This window comes from Agelaius tricolor, unplaced genomic scaffold, assembly GCF_023055355.1.
Source record: "Agelaius tricolor isolate 1412-34295 unplaced genomic scaffold, bAgeTri1.0.p SCAF_43, whole genome shotgun sequence".
NCBI classification, from domain to species: Eukaryota; Metazoa; Chordata; class Aves; order Passeriformes; family Icteridae; genus Agelaius; species Agelaius tricolor.
The window spans coordinates 2,296,531-2,310,922 of NW_027269303.1; the positions used below are offsets into that span (position 1 = coordinate 2,296,531).

At 54.0% G+C, this 14,392-nt stretch overlaps 2 protein-coding genes across 2 annotated transcripts in view; one reads left to right on the forward strand and one right to left on the reverse strand.

Moving 5' to 3' along the window:
* LOC139604076 (uncharacterized) overlaps positions 1-14,392 on the reverse strand; it is a 1,261,625-nt gene that overhangs the window by 780,500 nt on the left and 466,733 nt on the right.
* On the forward strand, positions 7,924-8,838 carry LOC139603993 (olfactory receptor 14J1-like; the record flags this gene model as incomplete). Its single annotated transcript, XM_071454992.1, has 1 exon — positions 7,924-8,838. A coding segment is annotated over exon 1 (915 nt), but the record flags the coding sequence as incomplete, so codon positions are not given.

The window sequence follows — 14,392 nt, forward strand, 5'->3', positions numbered from 1 at the left end:
AAGGAGGCTCTGGAGCACTGGATCTGGGCCAGTGCCACAGTCCTGGGCAGCAGCCAGCGAGCCCTGGGGGAACAGAGGGCACAGCACGAGGGACAGAAGCAGGCAAGGGCAGAGACTGGAGAGAGCCAGAGCCAGGAGCAGGAACAGCTGCTCCATTGCACTCTTGGAGAAAGCTCTGGGCTGGTTCCAGGCGCTGAAAGGCCTGAAGGGCAGAGAGGAGGCCACAGCAAACAATGCTCCTGTTTGCACAGCCTCCCCTCTCCGTGTCCCAGAAGGAATTGCATGGACTGTGCTCTTCTCTCCGAGTCGTCTCGTTCAGCATGAGCAGCTCAGCACCAGGAGCTGAAGGAGCTGAAGCCTCAGGCCACAGGAGCTGGGCAAGAGGAGACTTTCTGAGCAAATGAATGCTGCTAACATGGACCCAGCTGAATGCAGTGGATAGAATCATGGAATCACAGAATCCTTTCTGTTGGAAAAGCCCTCTGAGCTCACCCAGTGCAGCCGCTCACCCAGCAGTGCCAAGCCCAGCACTAAAGCACGTCCCTGAAGTGCCAAGGCCTGGACAGCAGCCCTGAGTGAGGCCTGAACAGCAGGCCCTGAGCCCAAGGTGGCCTCTGGATGAACCTTGCAACCAAAGGTTATCTTTGTATCTGCTCCCTGATGAGATATGCATGGTCATTGGCACTGTGATAGATGTAGCCACTCATTAGTGAAACATGTGTTGACCTTTGTGTATTTAGAAGCCAGACAAGGCCATGAAATCTGATGTCTGGCCTTGTTTGGGGCTGAATGATCAAAGTCACCTCCCTTGGTTCCTCCTGGGGCCCTGGCCAGGCTTTGGGAGGGAGCCAAGAGGAGGATGAAAGCAGATGTTGCCACACTAGCAGTGCTGTCAGTTTGTTCATTCAGCACTGTCAGAGCTGGGCCCTCTCCCAGCAGGGTTGGAGCCTCACCTGTGGCTGGAGGCACCTGCAGGAATTGCCAGTGCCCAGGAGTGGCTCTGCAGCCCTTGGCTGTGACAGCTTCCCCAGCTGCTGTGTGGGTCTGGGGGATGGTAAAGGCTGAGGGTAACTGGGGCTGGATCTTTCTCAATCACTGCAGGCAATCTTTGGTGGGGATGGTTGGGTGCATTGCTGAGCTGCTCCTGTTGTGATTCTTTGCTGCTTTGAGCTGCAGGAAATGACACTCATTCCTTCAGTTGGAGTCTGTGTCTTTGGTGCTGACCCTGCCCACTGGCAAAACAAAACTGGCCCAGTCTGGCCAGATCCCAACAAAATGTCCCTTGTTCAGTGTAAATGTGAGGAATCAGTGCCATCAGAAATTCCCAGATGGGAAGCCCTTCCCTGGAGTTCCCTGGCTCTGGGGTGGGCTGAGGTGGGAGCCCTGTGGGAGCAGTGGGGCAGTCGGGTAAAAGAGGCTGCACCCCTGGATGGCTTCAAATGCATCCAAAAATTGCACATGGAAAAGGAAAAGAACTTGTGGGTTTGGGCAGACAAAGATGAATTTGTTAAGAGTACATTGGAAAGAGGAGCAACAGAAGGAAAACCTGTTTTTGGAACGCTCCCACATAGAGCAAGAGAAGAAGGTTTTAATCCTGAGCTCAGATGCATTTGTGCAAGTGAAATATCAATATAATAAGTAACTATATATGTGTTTATAGTACAATAGGGCCTTCATATATATATTTTTATATATTTTTATATGTATGTCTAAGTCTGTCTATCTATAGCAATATGTTTATCTACATATAAAATTATAATAATGTGAAGTAGTGCTGACAATACTAATTTGGTAGCTTTGACTGCTCAGGGATGTAACTCTAAATACCCTACAGAACAGGATTGGCCAGGACCCTAATGTCAGTGGTCAACTTTGTGAGATTGTATACCATGAAAAAAGGAGGAAGGGAGGAAATTGGCTGTTTTTACAGGGTTTGCTGATACTGTGATGCAGAGTGCTTTGTCTGTTCCTGTGAGAAATTCAGTGATTAAGCCTGCAGGGTTTTTCATGTACCAGACTATGCACAAGCTGCAGGATTGGTTGCACGGGCGAAGGGGTTGTTAAAAGAGCAGCTGAAAAAATGAGGAGATGGGAACCTTTGCCCATGGAGAACCCATCTCCCAGATGTGCTCCATGCCCTTAACAATGGCTCATGGGGAAATGGAAACCCCCTGGCTGTGCACGGCTGCCCCCAATTTGCAAATCCAACCATGGGCAGTGAGACTTGGGCTGCCTGGGAAATTGTTCTGGCTGTGATGGCCCCTGGCAGGGCCAGCCCAGAGGCTGCAGGGCTGGGCCTTCATGCATTGGAATTAGTTTGGATAAATTCAAAGCAAATGAGAGCTATCAACACTGAAACAGGAATTCAGATTCCTCCAGGACACTTTGCTTTGGTAACTGCTCCCTTGGAGCTTGGCCTTACAAAGTGTTCATGTCATGGCAGGAAGAATTATTGTTGCAGATATCAAGGAGAAATTAAAGGAATTGTGTTAAACAATAGTGACCAGGATTGGATTAGTCAACCCCATGACAGAGTAGCACAATTATCAATATTGCAATGTTAAGAAGGATTGTGAAAAAAGGAGATCCACCTGCAATCACCACCGTTTGTGGAGATAAAGGGTTTGGATCCAGCAGCCCTAATAATGGAGCCAGAGTGTGGGTCCGGAGGCCAAATGGCCCTCCCGAGGCAGCTGAAGGAGCAGCTCCTGGGAAAGACAACTCTGAGTCCTGAAACCTGGGCAGGAACAATGGGAATGTGTCCCTGCAGCCAAGTGTTGTGTGTGAGAACAAGGAGATCTGACAGGATATTGTTTTACACATGCTGCCAGACCAAATCTCCCTGTTTGCCCCAAGGGCCCCTTTGGGAAATGCTCTGATCCACGGGGCTCCATGGGAAGGCTGCTGTGACACTGAGGGACTTGCACAGGAATTGCATCCAGGAGCCCGGGTGCCCCTCAGGGACTGGGACCCGGCCCCTTCCAGCCAGAGGGGAAAGGGCCCCCCAGGCCTTGTTAGCCACAGACAGCATGGTAAAGCTGCACAGCAAAGGGCCTGGGGGCATTATTCTGGAATTAACATGGTGCCAGCTCCATGGACAACAGAATTCTTGTTCCTAACTCCAATGAGATTGAGAAAAATGAATGAAGAACGGTGTCACTAAAGTACTACTCGTGTCTGTAAGTTGTACCTTGATAGTCAGCCAGAATCTTTGTCTGCCACAAACACCTCTAGTGTTTGACCAAGGGGTTAGTCATCAAAATGTAATGATGAGTTCTGATGGACTGCTGAGCTTTTTTTGTAATTTTTTGCTAATGATGATGTGCTTTGCTGAGCTTATCCTTTTGTAATTCTTTGCAGCTGTGCATGATATAAATGACACAATTCCTTCAGTTGGTGTCTGTGTCTTTGGTAGTGACCCTGCCCACTGGTGAAACAGGGCCCCCTCTTGCCTGAGTGTTACCTGGGAAGGCAGAAACCCTCCCTCCAAAATTCCCCCTTCCTCCTTGTTCCCCCCTTCATACCCTGAGCATGATGTGCTCTGGTCTGGGCTGTGCCCGGGGTCAGTTGGGGTCACCTGTCCTGGCTGTGTCCCCTGCCCAGCTCCCCCGCAGCCCCAGCCCCTCCCCAGCGTGGCTGGACGAGGGGCAGGACAGGCCTTGGCTGTGCTGCAGCTCAGCAAGAACAAAACCATCTCTGCGTGCTCAGCGCTGTGCTCAGCACCCGGCCCAGCAGTGTCTCAGTGCCAGGGGCTGTGCCCCCAGTGCCTGCCAGGGGTTTCCATGGCAACTGCCAGGCCAGGTGACCCAGGTGTCCCCCCCAGTGCCGGTTGCCATGGAAACAGTGCCCAGCGCTGCCCCTTTCTGTCTGGCTGACCTGGCCTTTGGCCCTGGCAGTGCCCTTGGCTGCTGGTTCCTGGTGCCCGAGCGGCCAGCGCGGCACAGGGCAGGTGGCCATGGCACAGCCCCCAGCAAGGGATCCCCTCTGGCTCTGGGCACTGACACCAGCCCTGAGCAAGGGGCCCAGGGCAGCTTTCCATGGCCACCAACCACCACAACAGCTCCGGGCATTGGTTGCCATGGCACCAAACCAAGGAATGGGTCCCCGTGGCCGTTGCCATGGCACCTGGTGTCACCAACGAGTGTCACTGCAATTGTACCTGGAACAGCCCTGGCACCGCTTTGTCCTCAGGGTTGCCATGGCTGCCGAGGGCAGCAACAGCTCTGCAGGCAAGGGGCCATGGAACCTGGCTGCAGAAATGGTTCCTTGGGCTGGTTTCCAAGGAAACCTGAACTGATGGGGGTTGCCATGGCACCCAAAGCCAGCAGTGGGGTCCCTGCAGTGTCCATGGCAACAGCCCCTTGCAATGGCGCAGTGCAGGTTGGGATGATGATCCACCCTCACAGCTGGCCCAGGCAGGTCTGGAGTGCTCTTGGTGGCAGCTTGGGCTTGGCACACACTTGAGGAGGATTTCTGTTTGCAATGGGGAAACTCAGGAGTTTTGGATTGCTTCAAAAAATTAAAAACTCAAAATCCCTCTTCAGCTGAGTGAAGCCAGTTCACCAAGCAAAGCAGGTCCCAGGTGAGTGAGGAGAGACAGGATGGGCTTGGGGAATGTGGAGCAAGATCATCCACACTAATCAGACCTCAAGGCACAGCTTCTCTGACCAAGCCAGACTTCCTCAAGAGTGGCCCTGGGTCAGTATCAGTCACTGAACACAGCAATCCCCTCTTGTATACTAAGAAAAGTAATAAAGGACACTATAAAATATGATACATATTTCCTAGAAGCTCTTTGAAATATTTTTCCATACCTGCAGCAGGAAAGTTCCTAACGAACTGCCCCAGATCAGAGGGAAATCAAGGCAGGGCCATGGTTTGTCAGGACTTGCTGCATCCTGATGAGCCCCGTGGTGCATTTGGAGCTGAGCCCTGGAACCTCAGGGCCTGAGAGGAGATTGCACAAACCTTTCCAGGAGTGAAAATCAGAGGAAAAACCCCAAAGTGTCTCAAAGCTTGAATGGGTCCCACTGAGGTCAACGCAGGCTCCTCATGGACTCCTTGGAGGAGAGAATTGGAGGCCAGGATGGCACAAAAACCTCGCAAAGACTCAGAGTGGAAAGGAACATCCAGAGTACCTTAAAAATCTTGAGAATCTCAAAGTTTTAATGAGCCCCACTGAGTGTCAGTACAAAGCTCTCAAGGGACTCATTAAAGCAGATAATTGGAGCCATGATTGCACAAACCTCTCAAAGAGTTTGTATCAAAAGAAAAAAAAGATACCTTAAAATAACTGAAGTATCTTGAAGCATTAATTACCTCAATGATTGTCATTACTGATTAAGGCTCTCAAGAGACTAATTAAAGCAGATAATTGGATGCTGTGACTGCACAATCTTTCTCATAGAGTCTGTGGCAAAAGGCAAGCACCAAGTAGCTTGAAAAATTGAAGTACCCTGAAGCATTAATGAGCCCCACTGAGTGTTGTTACTGACAAAGCCTCTCCAGGGACTAATTACAGCAGATAATTGGAGGCCAGGATTGCACAAACCTCTCAGAGACTGCAAGGCAAAAGCCAAACCCAAAGTCCTTTGAAAAAGCTGCAGTCCCTGCAGGGAGCATTCAGGAGCCCCCAGGGCCATTGCTGAGCAAGGCTCCCCAGGGACTCCTTGCAGCAGATCCTTGAGGCCACTGGGATGTGGGCTAGGGGGGGATGCTGAGGGCAGCACAAGGGGCTGACAGTGCCCAGCCTGGCTGGGGCTGGGCCAGGAGGCCCCAGGGCCTCAGGACAAGGTGTCTCCTCCCAGCCCTTGCTGGCACAGACCCTGCTGTGCCCCAGGGCACCAAGACTTGGCTTCTCTTTGTCCCCACCTGTCATCACTGCCTGCAGTTCTCTGCTCTGCCTGGGGCCTGGGGACACTTTCTCAGTCCTGTCCCTCAGTGGGACCCATTAAAAGTCCAAGAAAGTTTGGGGTTGGATTCTGCCTTGGAGTTCTGCAGAGGTTTCTTCAGCTCCCTCTCAGGGACTGATGTTCAGGGCCTGAGCACAAAGGCCCAGAGGCTGATTAAAGTCCTTGTGCTGTGTCTGTGCTGCTGAGCTGGGCTGGGCTCCTGGCACAGAGGCAGCTCCTGGTCACCAAGAAGAGCTTCAAAAGCACATTTCTCTTGATGAGCAGCTCTTGTGCCAGCCCAGCAGGGCTGGGGCACTGCCTGCAGCCAGCCCGGGCACAGCCCAGAGGCACAGAGAGCTTCAATCAGTCAGGGCTGGGAAGGGGCTGAGAAGTGCCTGGGGCACAATCACTGCCAGCCCTTGGCACAGGAACCTCTGGCTGCAGGACAATGCAGCTGCAGCTCCTGGAGCCATCTCCTCAAGCTGGAACATCCCAATGCCTGCAGAGCCTGTGAGTACAACTCTGAGTATTTCTGGTGCAGGGGAGGTGAAATGCTCTTGAAGCTCTGACATGCTGAAGGATGCTGATCAGTCATAGAATATTTCCAAGACAAGGATTTCATTAAATATTAAGACATTTCCAAAGACTTTGTATTCAGTTTCCTAATATTGGAGAATGGCAGGGAGTGGGGGGATTATTATTAAAGATTAATTATGAATTATAATTATGATATTTTGGAAGTGTCTAAGACATCTGAACTGTTCCTTTTAGTGATCAATAGGCTCACAGGAGATCCCTAAAGTGCTTTCAGCCCCTCTGCCCATGGACAGCAGCAGCATCACCTTTGCTGGAGCCATCAGGCTCAGTCTGAGCTGTCCTTTCTCCAAGCTGCAAACAGAACCTGCCCCCAGCCAGTGCCCTGCAAACAGGCAGGGTTCTGTAGGGCCAAGGAGAGTGCACAGAGATTTGGGGTCTATGGGTGCTGGCAGGGAGAGATCAGGCACAGGGAAACACCTGCAGGAGGGAAATCTGCAGGAAGCAGAGAGAAGATCAGGCAATGAGAGAAAACAAAGCCCAGCAATGCTGTGGCAGGGAGAGTTTAGAGATGCCCACAGGAGCCCCTGCAGTGCAGCCCCTCCCTCTGAAGAAGCCCCCTCCCTCCTGTGGCCCAGCCAAGCCTCTGCCCTCAGGGCCGGGGCTCCAAGGCGTGCAGCCCCTCCTGTGCAGGCAGAGCTGCAGCAGAGCCGTGGGGCAGCTCTGCAGCCCCGGGCCCAGTTCCCTCTGCAGAGCACAGGGCTGGGAGCAGCTGCCCGGCCCTGGGGGCTCTGCCAGGGGCACAGCTGGCTCAGGGTGACGCTGTCCCCAGTGCCCAGCTCTGGGCAATGCTGTCAGTGCAGCCAGGGAAGGAGCTGCATCTCCCTCAATCCAATGCCATCAGAAGGACACTTGGAAGTCTCCCTGAGATTTCAGTCCAAGCTGGGAGCTTCAATCCAGGGTGCAAACCTGTCCCAGAGAATCTCTGTGTTATAAGATTGATGGGAAAAAGCACTGGTGTTGTGACACTGAAAATGCTGCTGGGTTGGTGAAATGAGCAATGTGAGTCCTTGGCTACAAATGTGCAGCTGGGCTGGGGTGGAAACATCTGCTCTAAGCAGTACCTGGGGAATTTTAAAGGGAAACATGGGGAAGTGATTACCTGCCACCTGACAAAGTTTAAAGCCCAGAGAAATTCTGAACAGGTCAGAATGACAGACAATCTCCACTAGCTCTCCACTTATCACTTTGCCTCTCAGTATGTGCTTTCTATTCCCTAAGGGCAGTAGAAATGCTGAGGGTTTCTGATATTCAAGTACACCAGCAGAGGTATGGGGAAGCTTTTAAAGAAAACACCAGAACTCTTAAAAACAGAGTGTATCTGTGTGTGTTCCAGGGTAGGTGTATGGGAAAAGGCTTTGATTTTGTTGACAGGTATCTCCTCTAACTCTTCACTGTCCTTTCTCCATGAACAGGTGCCCATGTGCAGCCGGAGCAAATGTCCAACAGCAGCTCCATCAGGCACTTCCTGCTGCTGGCATTGGCAGACACGCGGCAGCTGCAGCTCCTGCACTTCTGCCTCTTGCTGGGCATCTCCCTGGCTGCCCTCCTGGGCAACGGCCTCATCATCAGCGCCGTAGCCTGCGGCCACCACCTGCACACGCCCATGTTCTTCTTCCTGCTCAACCTGGCCCTCGCTGACCTGGGCTCCATCTGCACCACTGTCCCCAAAGCCATGCACAATTCCCTCTGGGACACCAGCAATATCTCCTACAAAGGATGTGCTGCTCAGGTCTTCCTAATTTTCTTCTTCCTGTCAGCAGAGTATTTCCTGCTGACCATCATGTGCTACGACCGCTACGTGTCCATCTGCAAACCCCTGCACTACGGGACCCTCCTGGGCAGCAGAGCTTGCGCCCACATGGCAGCAGCTGCCTGGGCCAGTGCCTTTCTCAATGCTCTCATGCACATGGCCAATACATTTTCCCTGCCCCTGTGCCATGGCAATGCCCTGGGCCAGTTCTTTTGTGAAATCCCACAGATCCTCAAGCTCTCCTGCTCCAAATCCTATCTCAGGGAATTTGGGCTTCTTGTAGTTACTGGTAGTTTATCATGTGGCTGTTTTGTGTTCATTGTTTTCTCCTATGTGCAGATCTTCAGGGCTGTGCTGAGGATGCCCTCTGAGCAGGGACAGCACAAAGCCTTTTCCACCTGCCTCCCTCACCTGGCTGTGGTCTCTCTGTTCATCAGCACTGCAGTATTTACCTACCTGAAGCCCCCCTCCATGTCCTCCCCATCCCTGGATCTGGTGGTGTCAGTTCTGTACTCAGTGGTTCCCCCAGCCCTGAACCCCCTCATCTACAGCCTGAGGAACCAGGAGCTCAAGGCTGCAGTGTGGAGACTGATGACTGGATGCTTTCAGGAACATTAAACTGCTGGCCAATTTCTGCAAATCACTTGTAATAAAAGTCATCTTTGATACTTCTGCTTGGTTTCATATTGGAGGTTTTTTTCTTTGTTTTACTTTTTCAATATCCACTGAAAGAAATGTCATTGCTTCTGACATTTCTCATTTTGTTTCTCTCCACGTTCCCTATGGCCACAGACTGTGTCAGTGAGGGGCTGCACTCTCGGTGGCTTTAAAGAAACTAAAGGATGTCCCAGCAGAGTTTTCTGCAGAGATGCCCTTTTGTTGCCTTCTCTGGAGCTGCAGCAGCAATGTCTGTGTGCAGAGCTGGGGCAGATCAGTGCTGGCCCAGCAGCTGTGCCCAGCAGCAGCAGCAGCAGCACTTGGTGTTGCCAGTGCTGCTGCCGTGGCCCTGCCCCGCTGCCCTGGTGGCCCTGGTGTTGCTGCAGGGCCTGAGTGCTCTCGGGGCCGGGCACAGCCCTGGGGGTGGCAGTGCCGGGGCTGCAGCAGGGACAGGCCATGGGCACTGCTGGGGCAGCGCTGACGCCTCAGGCCAGGCCCTGGGGGCTCCAGGCTCCTTGCCCAGGCTCTCTGCAGAACACGGCCAGGCCAATGCTCAGCACAGAAACCCCCGTGAGCAGCCCCAGGCTGGCCGTGGGCAGGCTGGGGGCAAACAGCATGGCTGGGGCTCTGCAAGGGCCCTGGGGCAGACGGGAAGGAGCAGCAGAGCAGGGGCTGATCCATGCCCAGTGCACTGCACAGCCCAGGGCAGCGTCCCAGAGCGTCCTCATGCAGCTGCCAACAACATCCCCCCTCTGCAGCCCTGGCCTCTCCCCCAGCTCACACAGGTGCCCCATCCTTGCAGGCACAGACACGACAGCACTGCCTCAGCAGCCCCTGTTTGCATTGCACACAGCAGGGGCAGCACCCCCATGCTGTTGCTGTGGGGACATGAACCTGAGGGAGCACAAATGCCATCAGCCCCTGGGGCCAGCAAGGCCTGCGGGACACCAGGGAAACCACTCAGCTTTGCCCTGGCCTCTGCAGTCAGCCAGAAAGTTTGTTCCCATCAGCTGGGAGTTTCCTGTGCCACTGCAGACGCTGTTGCTCAGAGCCAGGGCTGCCTGGCAGACACCCCCAAACTGCCCTGAGCATTTTCTTTCCTTCACCTTTGCTTTCTTTACTCTTCCTGCTACAAATTTCTTCCCATTTCCCACCCCTGTTTCCTCCCCTGCCAACAGCCCATCTCTGTCCTGGTCCTGCTGGCCACACCATTCCTGATCCAGGCCAGGAGCCATTGGCCTTCTTGGCCACCTGGGCACACTGCTGCCTCATGTCCAGCCTGCTGTCCATCAGTCCCTGCAGGTCCCTTTCTGCCTGGCTGCTCTCCAGCCACTCTGTCCCCAGCCTGTAGTCCTGCAGGGGTTGTGGTGGCCAAAGTGCAGGGCCCGGCACTGGGACTTGTTAAACCTCACCTTGTTGGATTTGGGCCTTGGATCCAGCCTGTCCAGGGCCCTGTGCAGAGCCCTCCTACCCTCCAGCAGATCCACACTCCCAGACAACTTGGTGTCCCTTCAGTTCCATGAGGCCCCAGAGTGTCCCAAAGGTCCCTGTGATTCCATGAGGCCTGCCAGTGTCACAATGTCCCTTTGGTTCCATGGGACCCCTTGGTGTCACAAAGTCCCTTGGATCCTTCGGCCCTGCAGTGTCACAATGGCACCGTGGTCCCCCAAGGCCCTGCAGTGTCACAATGGATCCTTGGTTCCATGAGGTCTGGCAGTGCAGCAATGCTCTCCTTGGTTCCACAGTGTCACAATGGCCTCTTGGTCCCAAGGGCCACCACGGTGTCAAACATGTTTCCTTCATTCCATGAGTCCCTGAGGAGCAGCCCTGGCCCCTTGGTTCCATGGGGCCCTGCAGGGTCACAATGGCCCCATCGTGACACCAGGTCCTGCTCTGTCACAATGCTCTGCATGGTTCCACAAGGCCCTGCAGGGTCACAGTGGCCTCTGTGGTTCCAGTGGGACCCAGACTGTCACCATGGACTCCTTGCTTCCATTCAGCCCCACAGTGTCACCATGGCCCCTTGGCTCTGTGCTGCCATGTCGTACACAGTGTCACCATGGTCCTCTTAGTGCCACCAGGCCCCGCAGTGTCACAATGGCCCCTTGCTTCCCCAGGCCCTGCAGGGTCACAATCATCAGAGAATCAACCAGGCTGGAAAAGACCTTGGAGAGCATCAAGTCCAACCTGGGACCCAACAGCACCTTGTCACCCAGACCATGGCACTGAGTGCCACATCCAGTCTTTCCTTAAACACTTCCAGGGATGGTGACTCACCCACCTCCCTGGGCAGCCCATTCCACTGCCCAATCACCCTTTGTGTGAAGAATATTTCCTAATGTCCAGCCTAAACTTTACCTGGTGCAGCTGAAGGCTGTGTCCTCTTCTCCTGTCACTGTTCCTTGGGAAAAGAGCCTGACCCCAACCTTGCTGCACCCTCCTGTCAGGGAGTTGTAGAGAGTGATGAGGTCTCCCCTGAGCCTCCTCTTCTCGAGGATAAACAACCCCAGCTCCCTCAGCCACTGCTCCTCACAAGACTTTTAGTCCCCTGAGCAGCCTTGTTTCCCTTCTCTGGACACACTCCAGCTCCTCCATGTCCTTGATAAATTGGGGGCCCAGAACGGGACACAGCACTCAAGGTGCTGCCCAACCAGTACCCAGCACGGGGGAAGAATCACAGCCCTGCTCCTGCTGGCCACACCATTCCTGATCCATAGGAGTGCCAGGGGCTGGATGAGGGAAATGGTGGGGAGGGGGTGGGGAAAAGTTCTGATTGATTGTCAGCCATGAAGGGTCTTGATTTTCATATCTGTTCAAACTGCATTAAAAGGTGCTGGGGATAAATATCAATTGGACATTGCTGAGATCAATCTTTAAAGAGGAAAATAAAACTTAACAGAACAAAACTGTACACTCAGCATTGTTTTATAATATTGTATATTCAGTTTGAGTACACTTCTGTCATCTGTCTAATTAACCATATTAAGAACAGAAAACTTGAAATTTTCCTAGGGGCCTTTTCTTGTTCAGGTATTCTGAAGACATGTTAATGAGCTCTTCTCACTGAATTCCTGAACTGAAGAGCTCAAGAAAGAAGTCTCCGGAGCAGTAAAATTCATCAGCAGCCTCCAAGTGGCTGAGGATCCATCCCCATCAGAGCAGCAATGAACAGAAATGGGCACAGCTTTGTGGCTGCTGTCCCAGCTTTGGCATGGGCCCTGGGCCTGGAGCAGGAGCAGCTCTTGAGGGCCCCAAGGCCGGGGCTCTTGTGCTGCCCTGGGCAGATGGGATGGCAGCAGGGGCTGCAGAGCTCTCAGCACCTCAGGCCGAGGGGAGCAGGGCAGCCAGGGAGCCTCCTTTGGCCTTGGCCAAGCACCTTCCCCCATGGCTGGGGCTGAGTCCTGTGGCAGCTGCAGCTGCTGCTGTGCCCTTGGCAGGGGCTGAGGCCGTGGGGCCAGTGCCCAGAGCAGCCTGGCCTGAGCAGAGCTGTGGGGCCAGAGCCGGCTGGGCTGGGCTGGGCTCAGAGAGGCCCTTGGTGCTACCCAGAGCTCAGGGCAGCTGGCAGAGCTTGCAGGGAGCTGGGCTGGGCTCCGAGAGCCTGGCCCAGAAACCATCAGTGTCCATCTCAGCCTGGCTTAGCGTGCAGGGGCAGGACTCAGGCCAGGCCTTGTGGGGCAGGGCCAGCGCCTGTGCAAGGCATTGCAAACAGGCAAGTGGCCCAGAGAGGGGGCTGCTCTGTGCCCTTGGTGGCATGGACAGAGCAGGGAGGGGGCCCAGGACATTTGTCAGCGCCAGCCTCTGTGCCCATGCGTTGGCAGCCCTGGCTGCTGAGCTCAGCTTTGGCCTGGGCTGAGTTTGGCTGTGGCCCAGCTCCATCCTCCTGCAGGGCTCAGGGCCTGTTCCCGGCCATGGCCAGCCTGGCTGCCTCTCTGCTGGCCCAGAGGCCGGCAGAGCCCGGGGCAGGGCTGTCTGTGCAGCCCCACAGGTGCCAGGGGCTCTGCAGGAGCTGGCAGAGGCTGCCCAGCAGGGAGGCCATGGGGCACAGAGCCCCAAGGCTGCTGTGGGCACCACGGCACAGGGGCCGTTCCCAGCCGCAATGCTCCTGGCCTGGGCTGGGCCTGCACAGGGGCTGGGCCACCATGGCTGGGCCAGCACAGGGCCACAAAGGGGCCACGCAGCCGCTGCCAGGGCTGACAGCAAGGCCAGGCACACACAAGCAATTGCTGAGCATGGCCTGCGCTGGCCAGGCCTGACTGTGCCAAAGGCAGAGCTCAGCTGCCCTTGGGGGCTGCAGCAACACTCCCGAGCCCAAAGAGCCTCCATGGCTGGGCTGGAGACCAAGGCTGCAGGAGGGAAATGCAGGACTGCTGTGGGATGGGGAGGCCATTGAATTCCAGCACACACCTCAGCTCTCTGATGGTCCCGGCACCATGCAGGGCCCTGTTTCACACTGGAGCAGAGCAGATGTTGATGGCACAGGAGCCCTGTGGGGCTGTCAGGGACCTGCATCTTGCAAGGTGCTCTGCTCTCCCTCAGGTGCTCTCAGAGAGCTCCAATCCCAGCTGGGCACCTCAGGGCACAAGTGGCACTGCCTGTTCATGGGCACACAATTGATGTTGGCCTGGAAAGGTGTACAGGCATTAATAACTCTTAGTTTCATAATATACAAGCAAATCTTTATTATCTGGGTCATTTGAGTACTTTTAAGAAATGACAAAGTTTTCCCGCCAGGAACGGGAATTTTCTGCACATGTGCTGATGCCTGGAGATGAAATACTGATCTTCTCCTCTACTTTTGTCACCACTATTCAGTTTATTATTTAATCTCCCTTTTCCACCAGGTGTTTCCAGCTCTCCTGTTTAAATGGCCATGTCAAAGGACATCTCTACTTTTCAAGCTGGTGGATCTTTTTACTTCCTGCTGCTCCCAGATTTGCTCCTCTAGGTCCTCTCTGGTCATTCAAGCACCTCTCAACTGACTGGTTTCATTCTTTGAGCTGCAAGAAGTTGCCCAATATTTCTCAAGTTCAAATAATATATAATTAATCATCACCTCAATTGTGTTTTTATTTATCACAGAATTGCATTTTCTTATGTCTTTGTCTAAAACAGTTCCTGTTCAGAAATACCTTGTGGATGGGAGACATGTCATATGCTGCTGGGACATCCCAGAGAGCTGAGGGAAGAGCTGTTATGGTTCTTAAACTGTTCAAATGTTCTTTTTGGGTTTTTGGGAAGAAACCTTTCTCTGCCTCTGAGTGTCACCAGGCCCTGAGCCCAAAGGACACAAACCTGATGAGTTGTGGTTCCCACTGCAGGGGCCGCACTTGGACCTTGGCTCTGCACAGGAGAGCTCTTCATCCCCTTTCTCTCTTTTGCTCCCTCTGGGCATGGAGGGAGCTCCTGACTTCAGCCTGTGACTCGTGTGTGCAAAGAGCAAATCTGGGCAGAATCGGGGCAGGGAGGGTTTGGGGGGACCTTGGGATCTGTGCTGGGC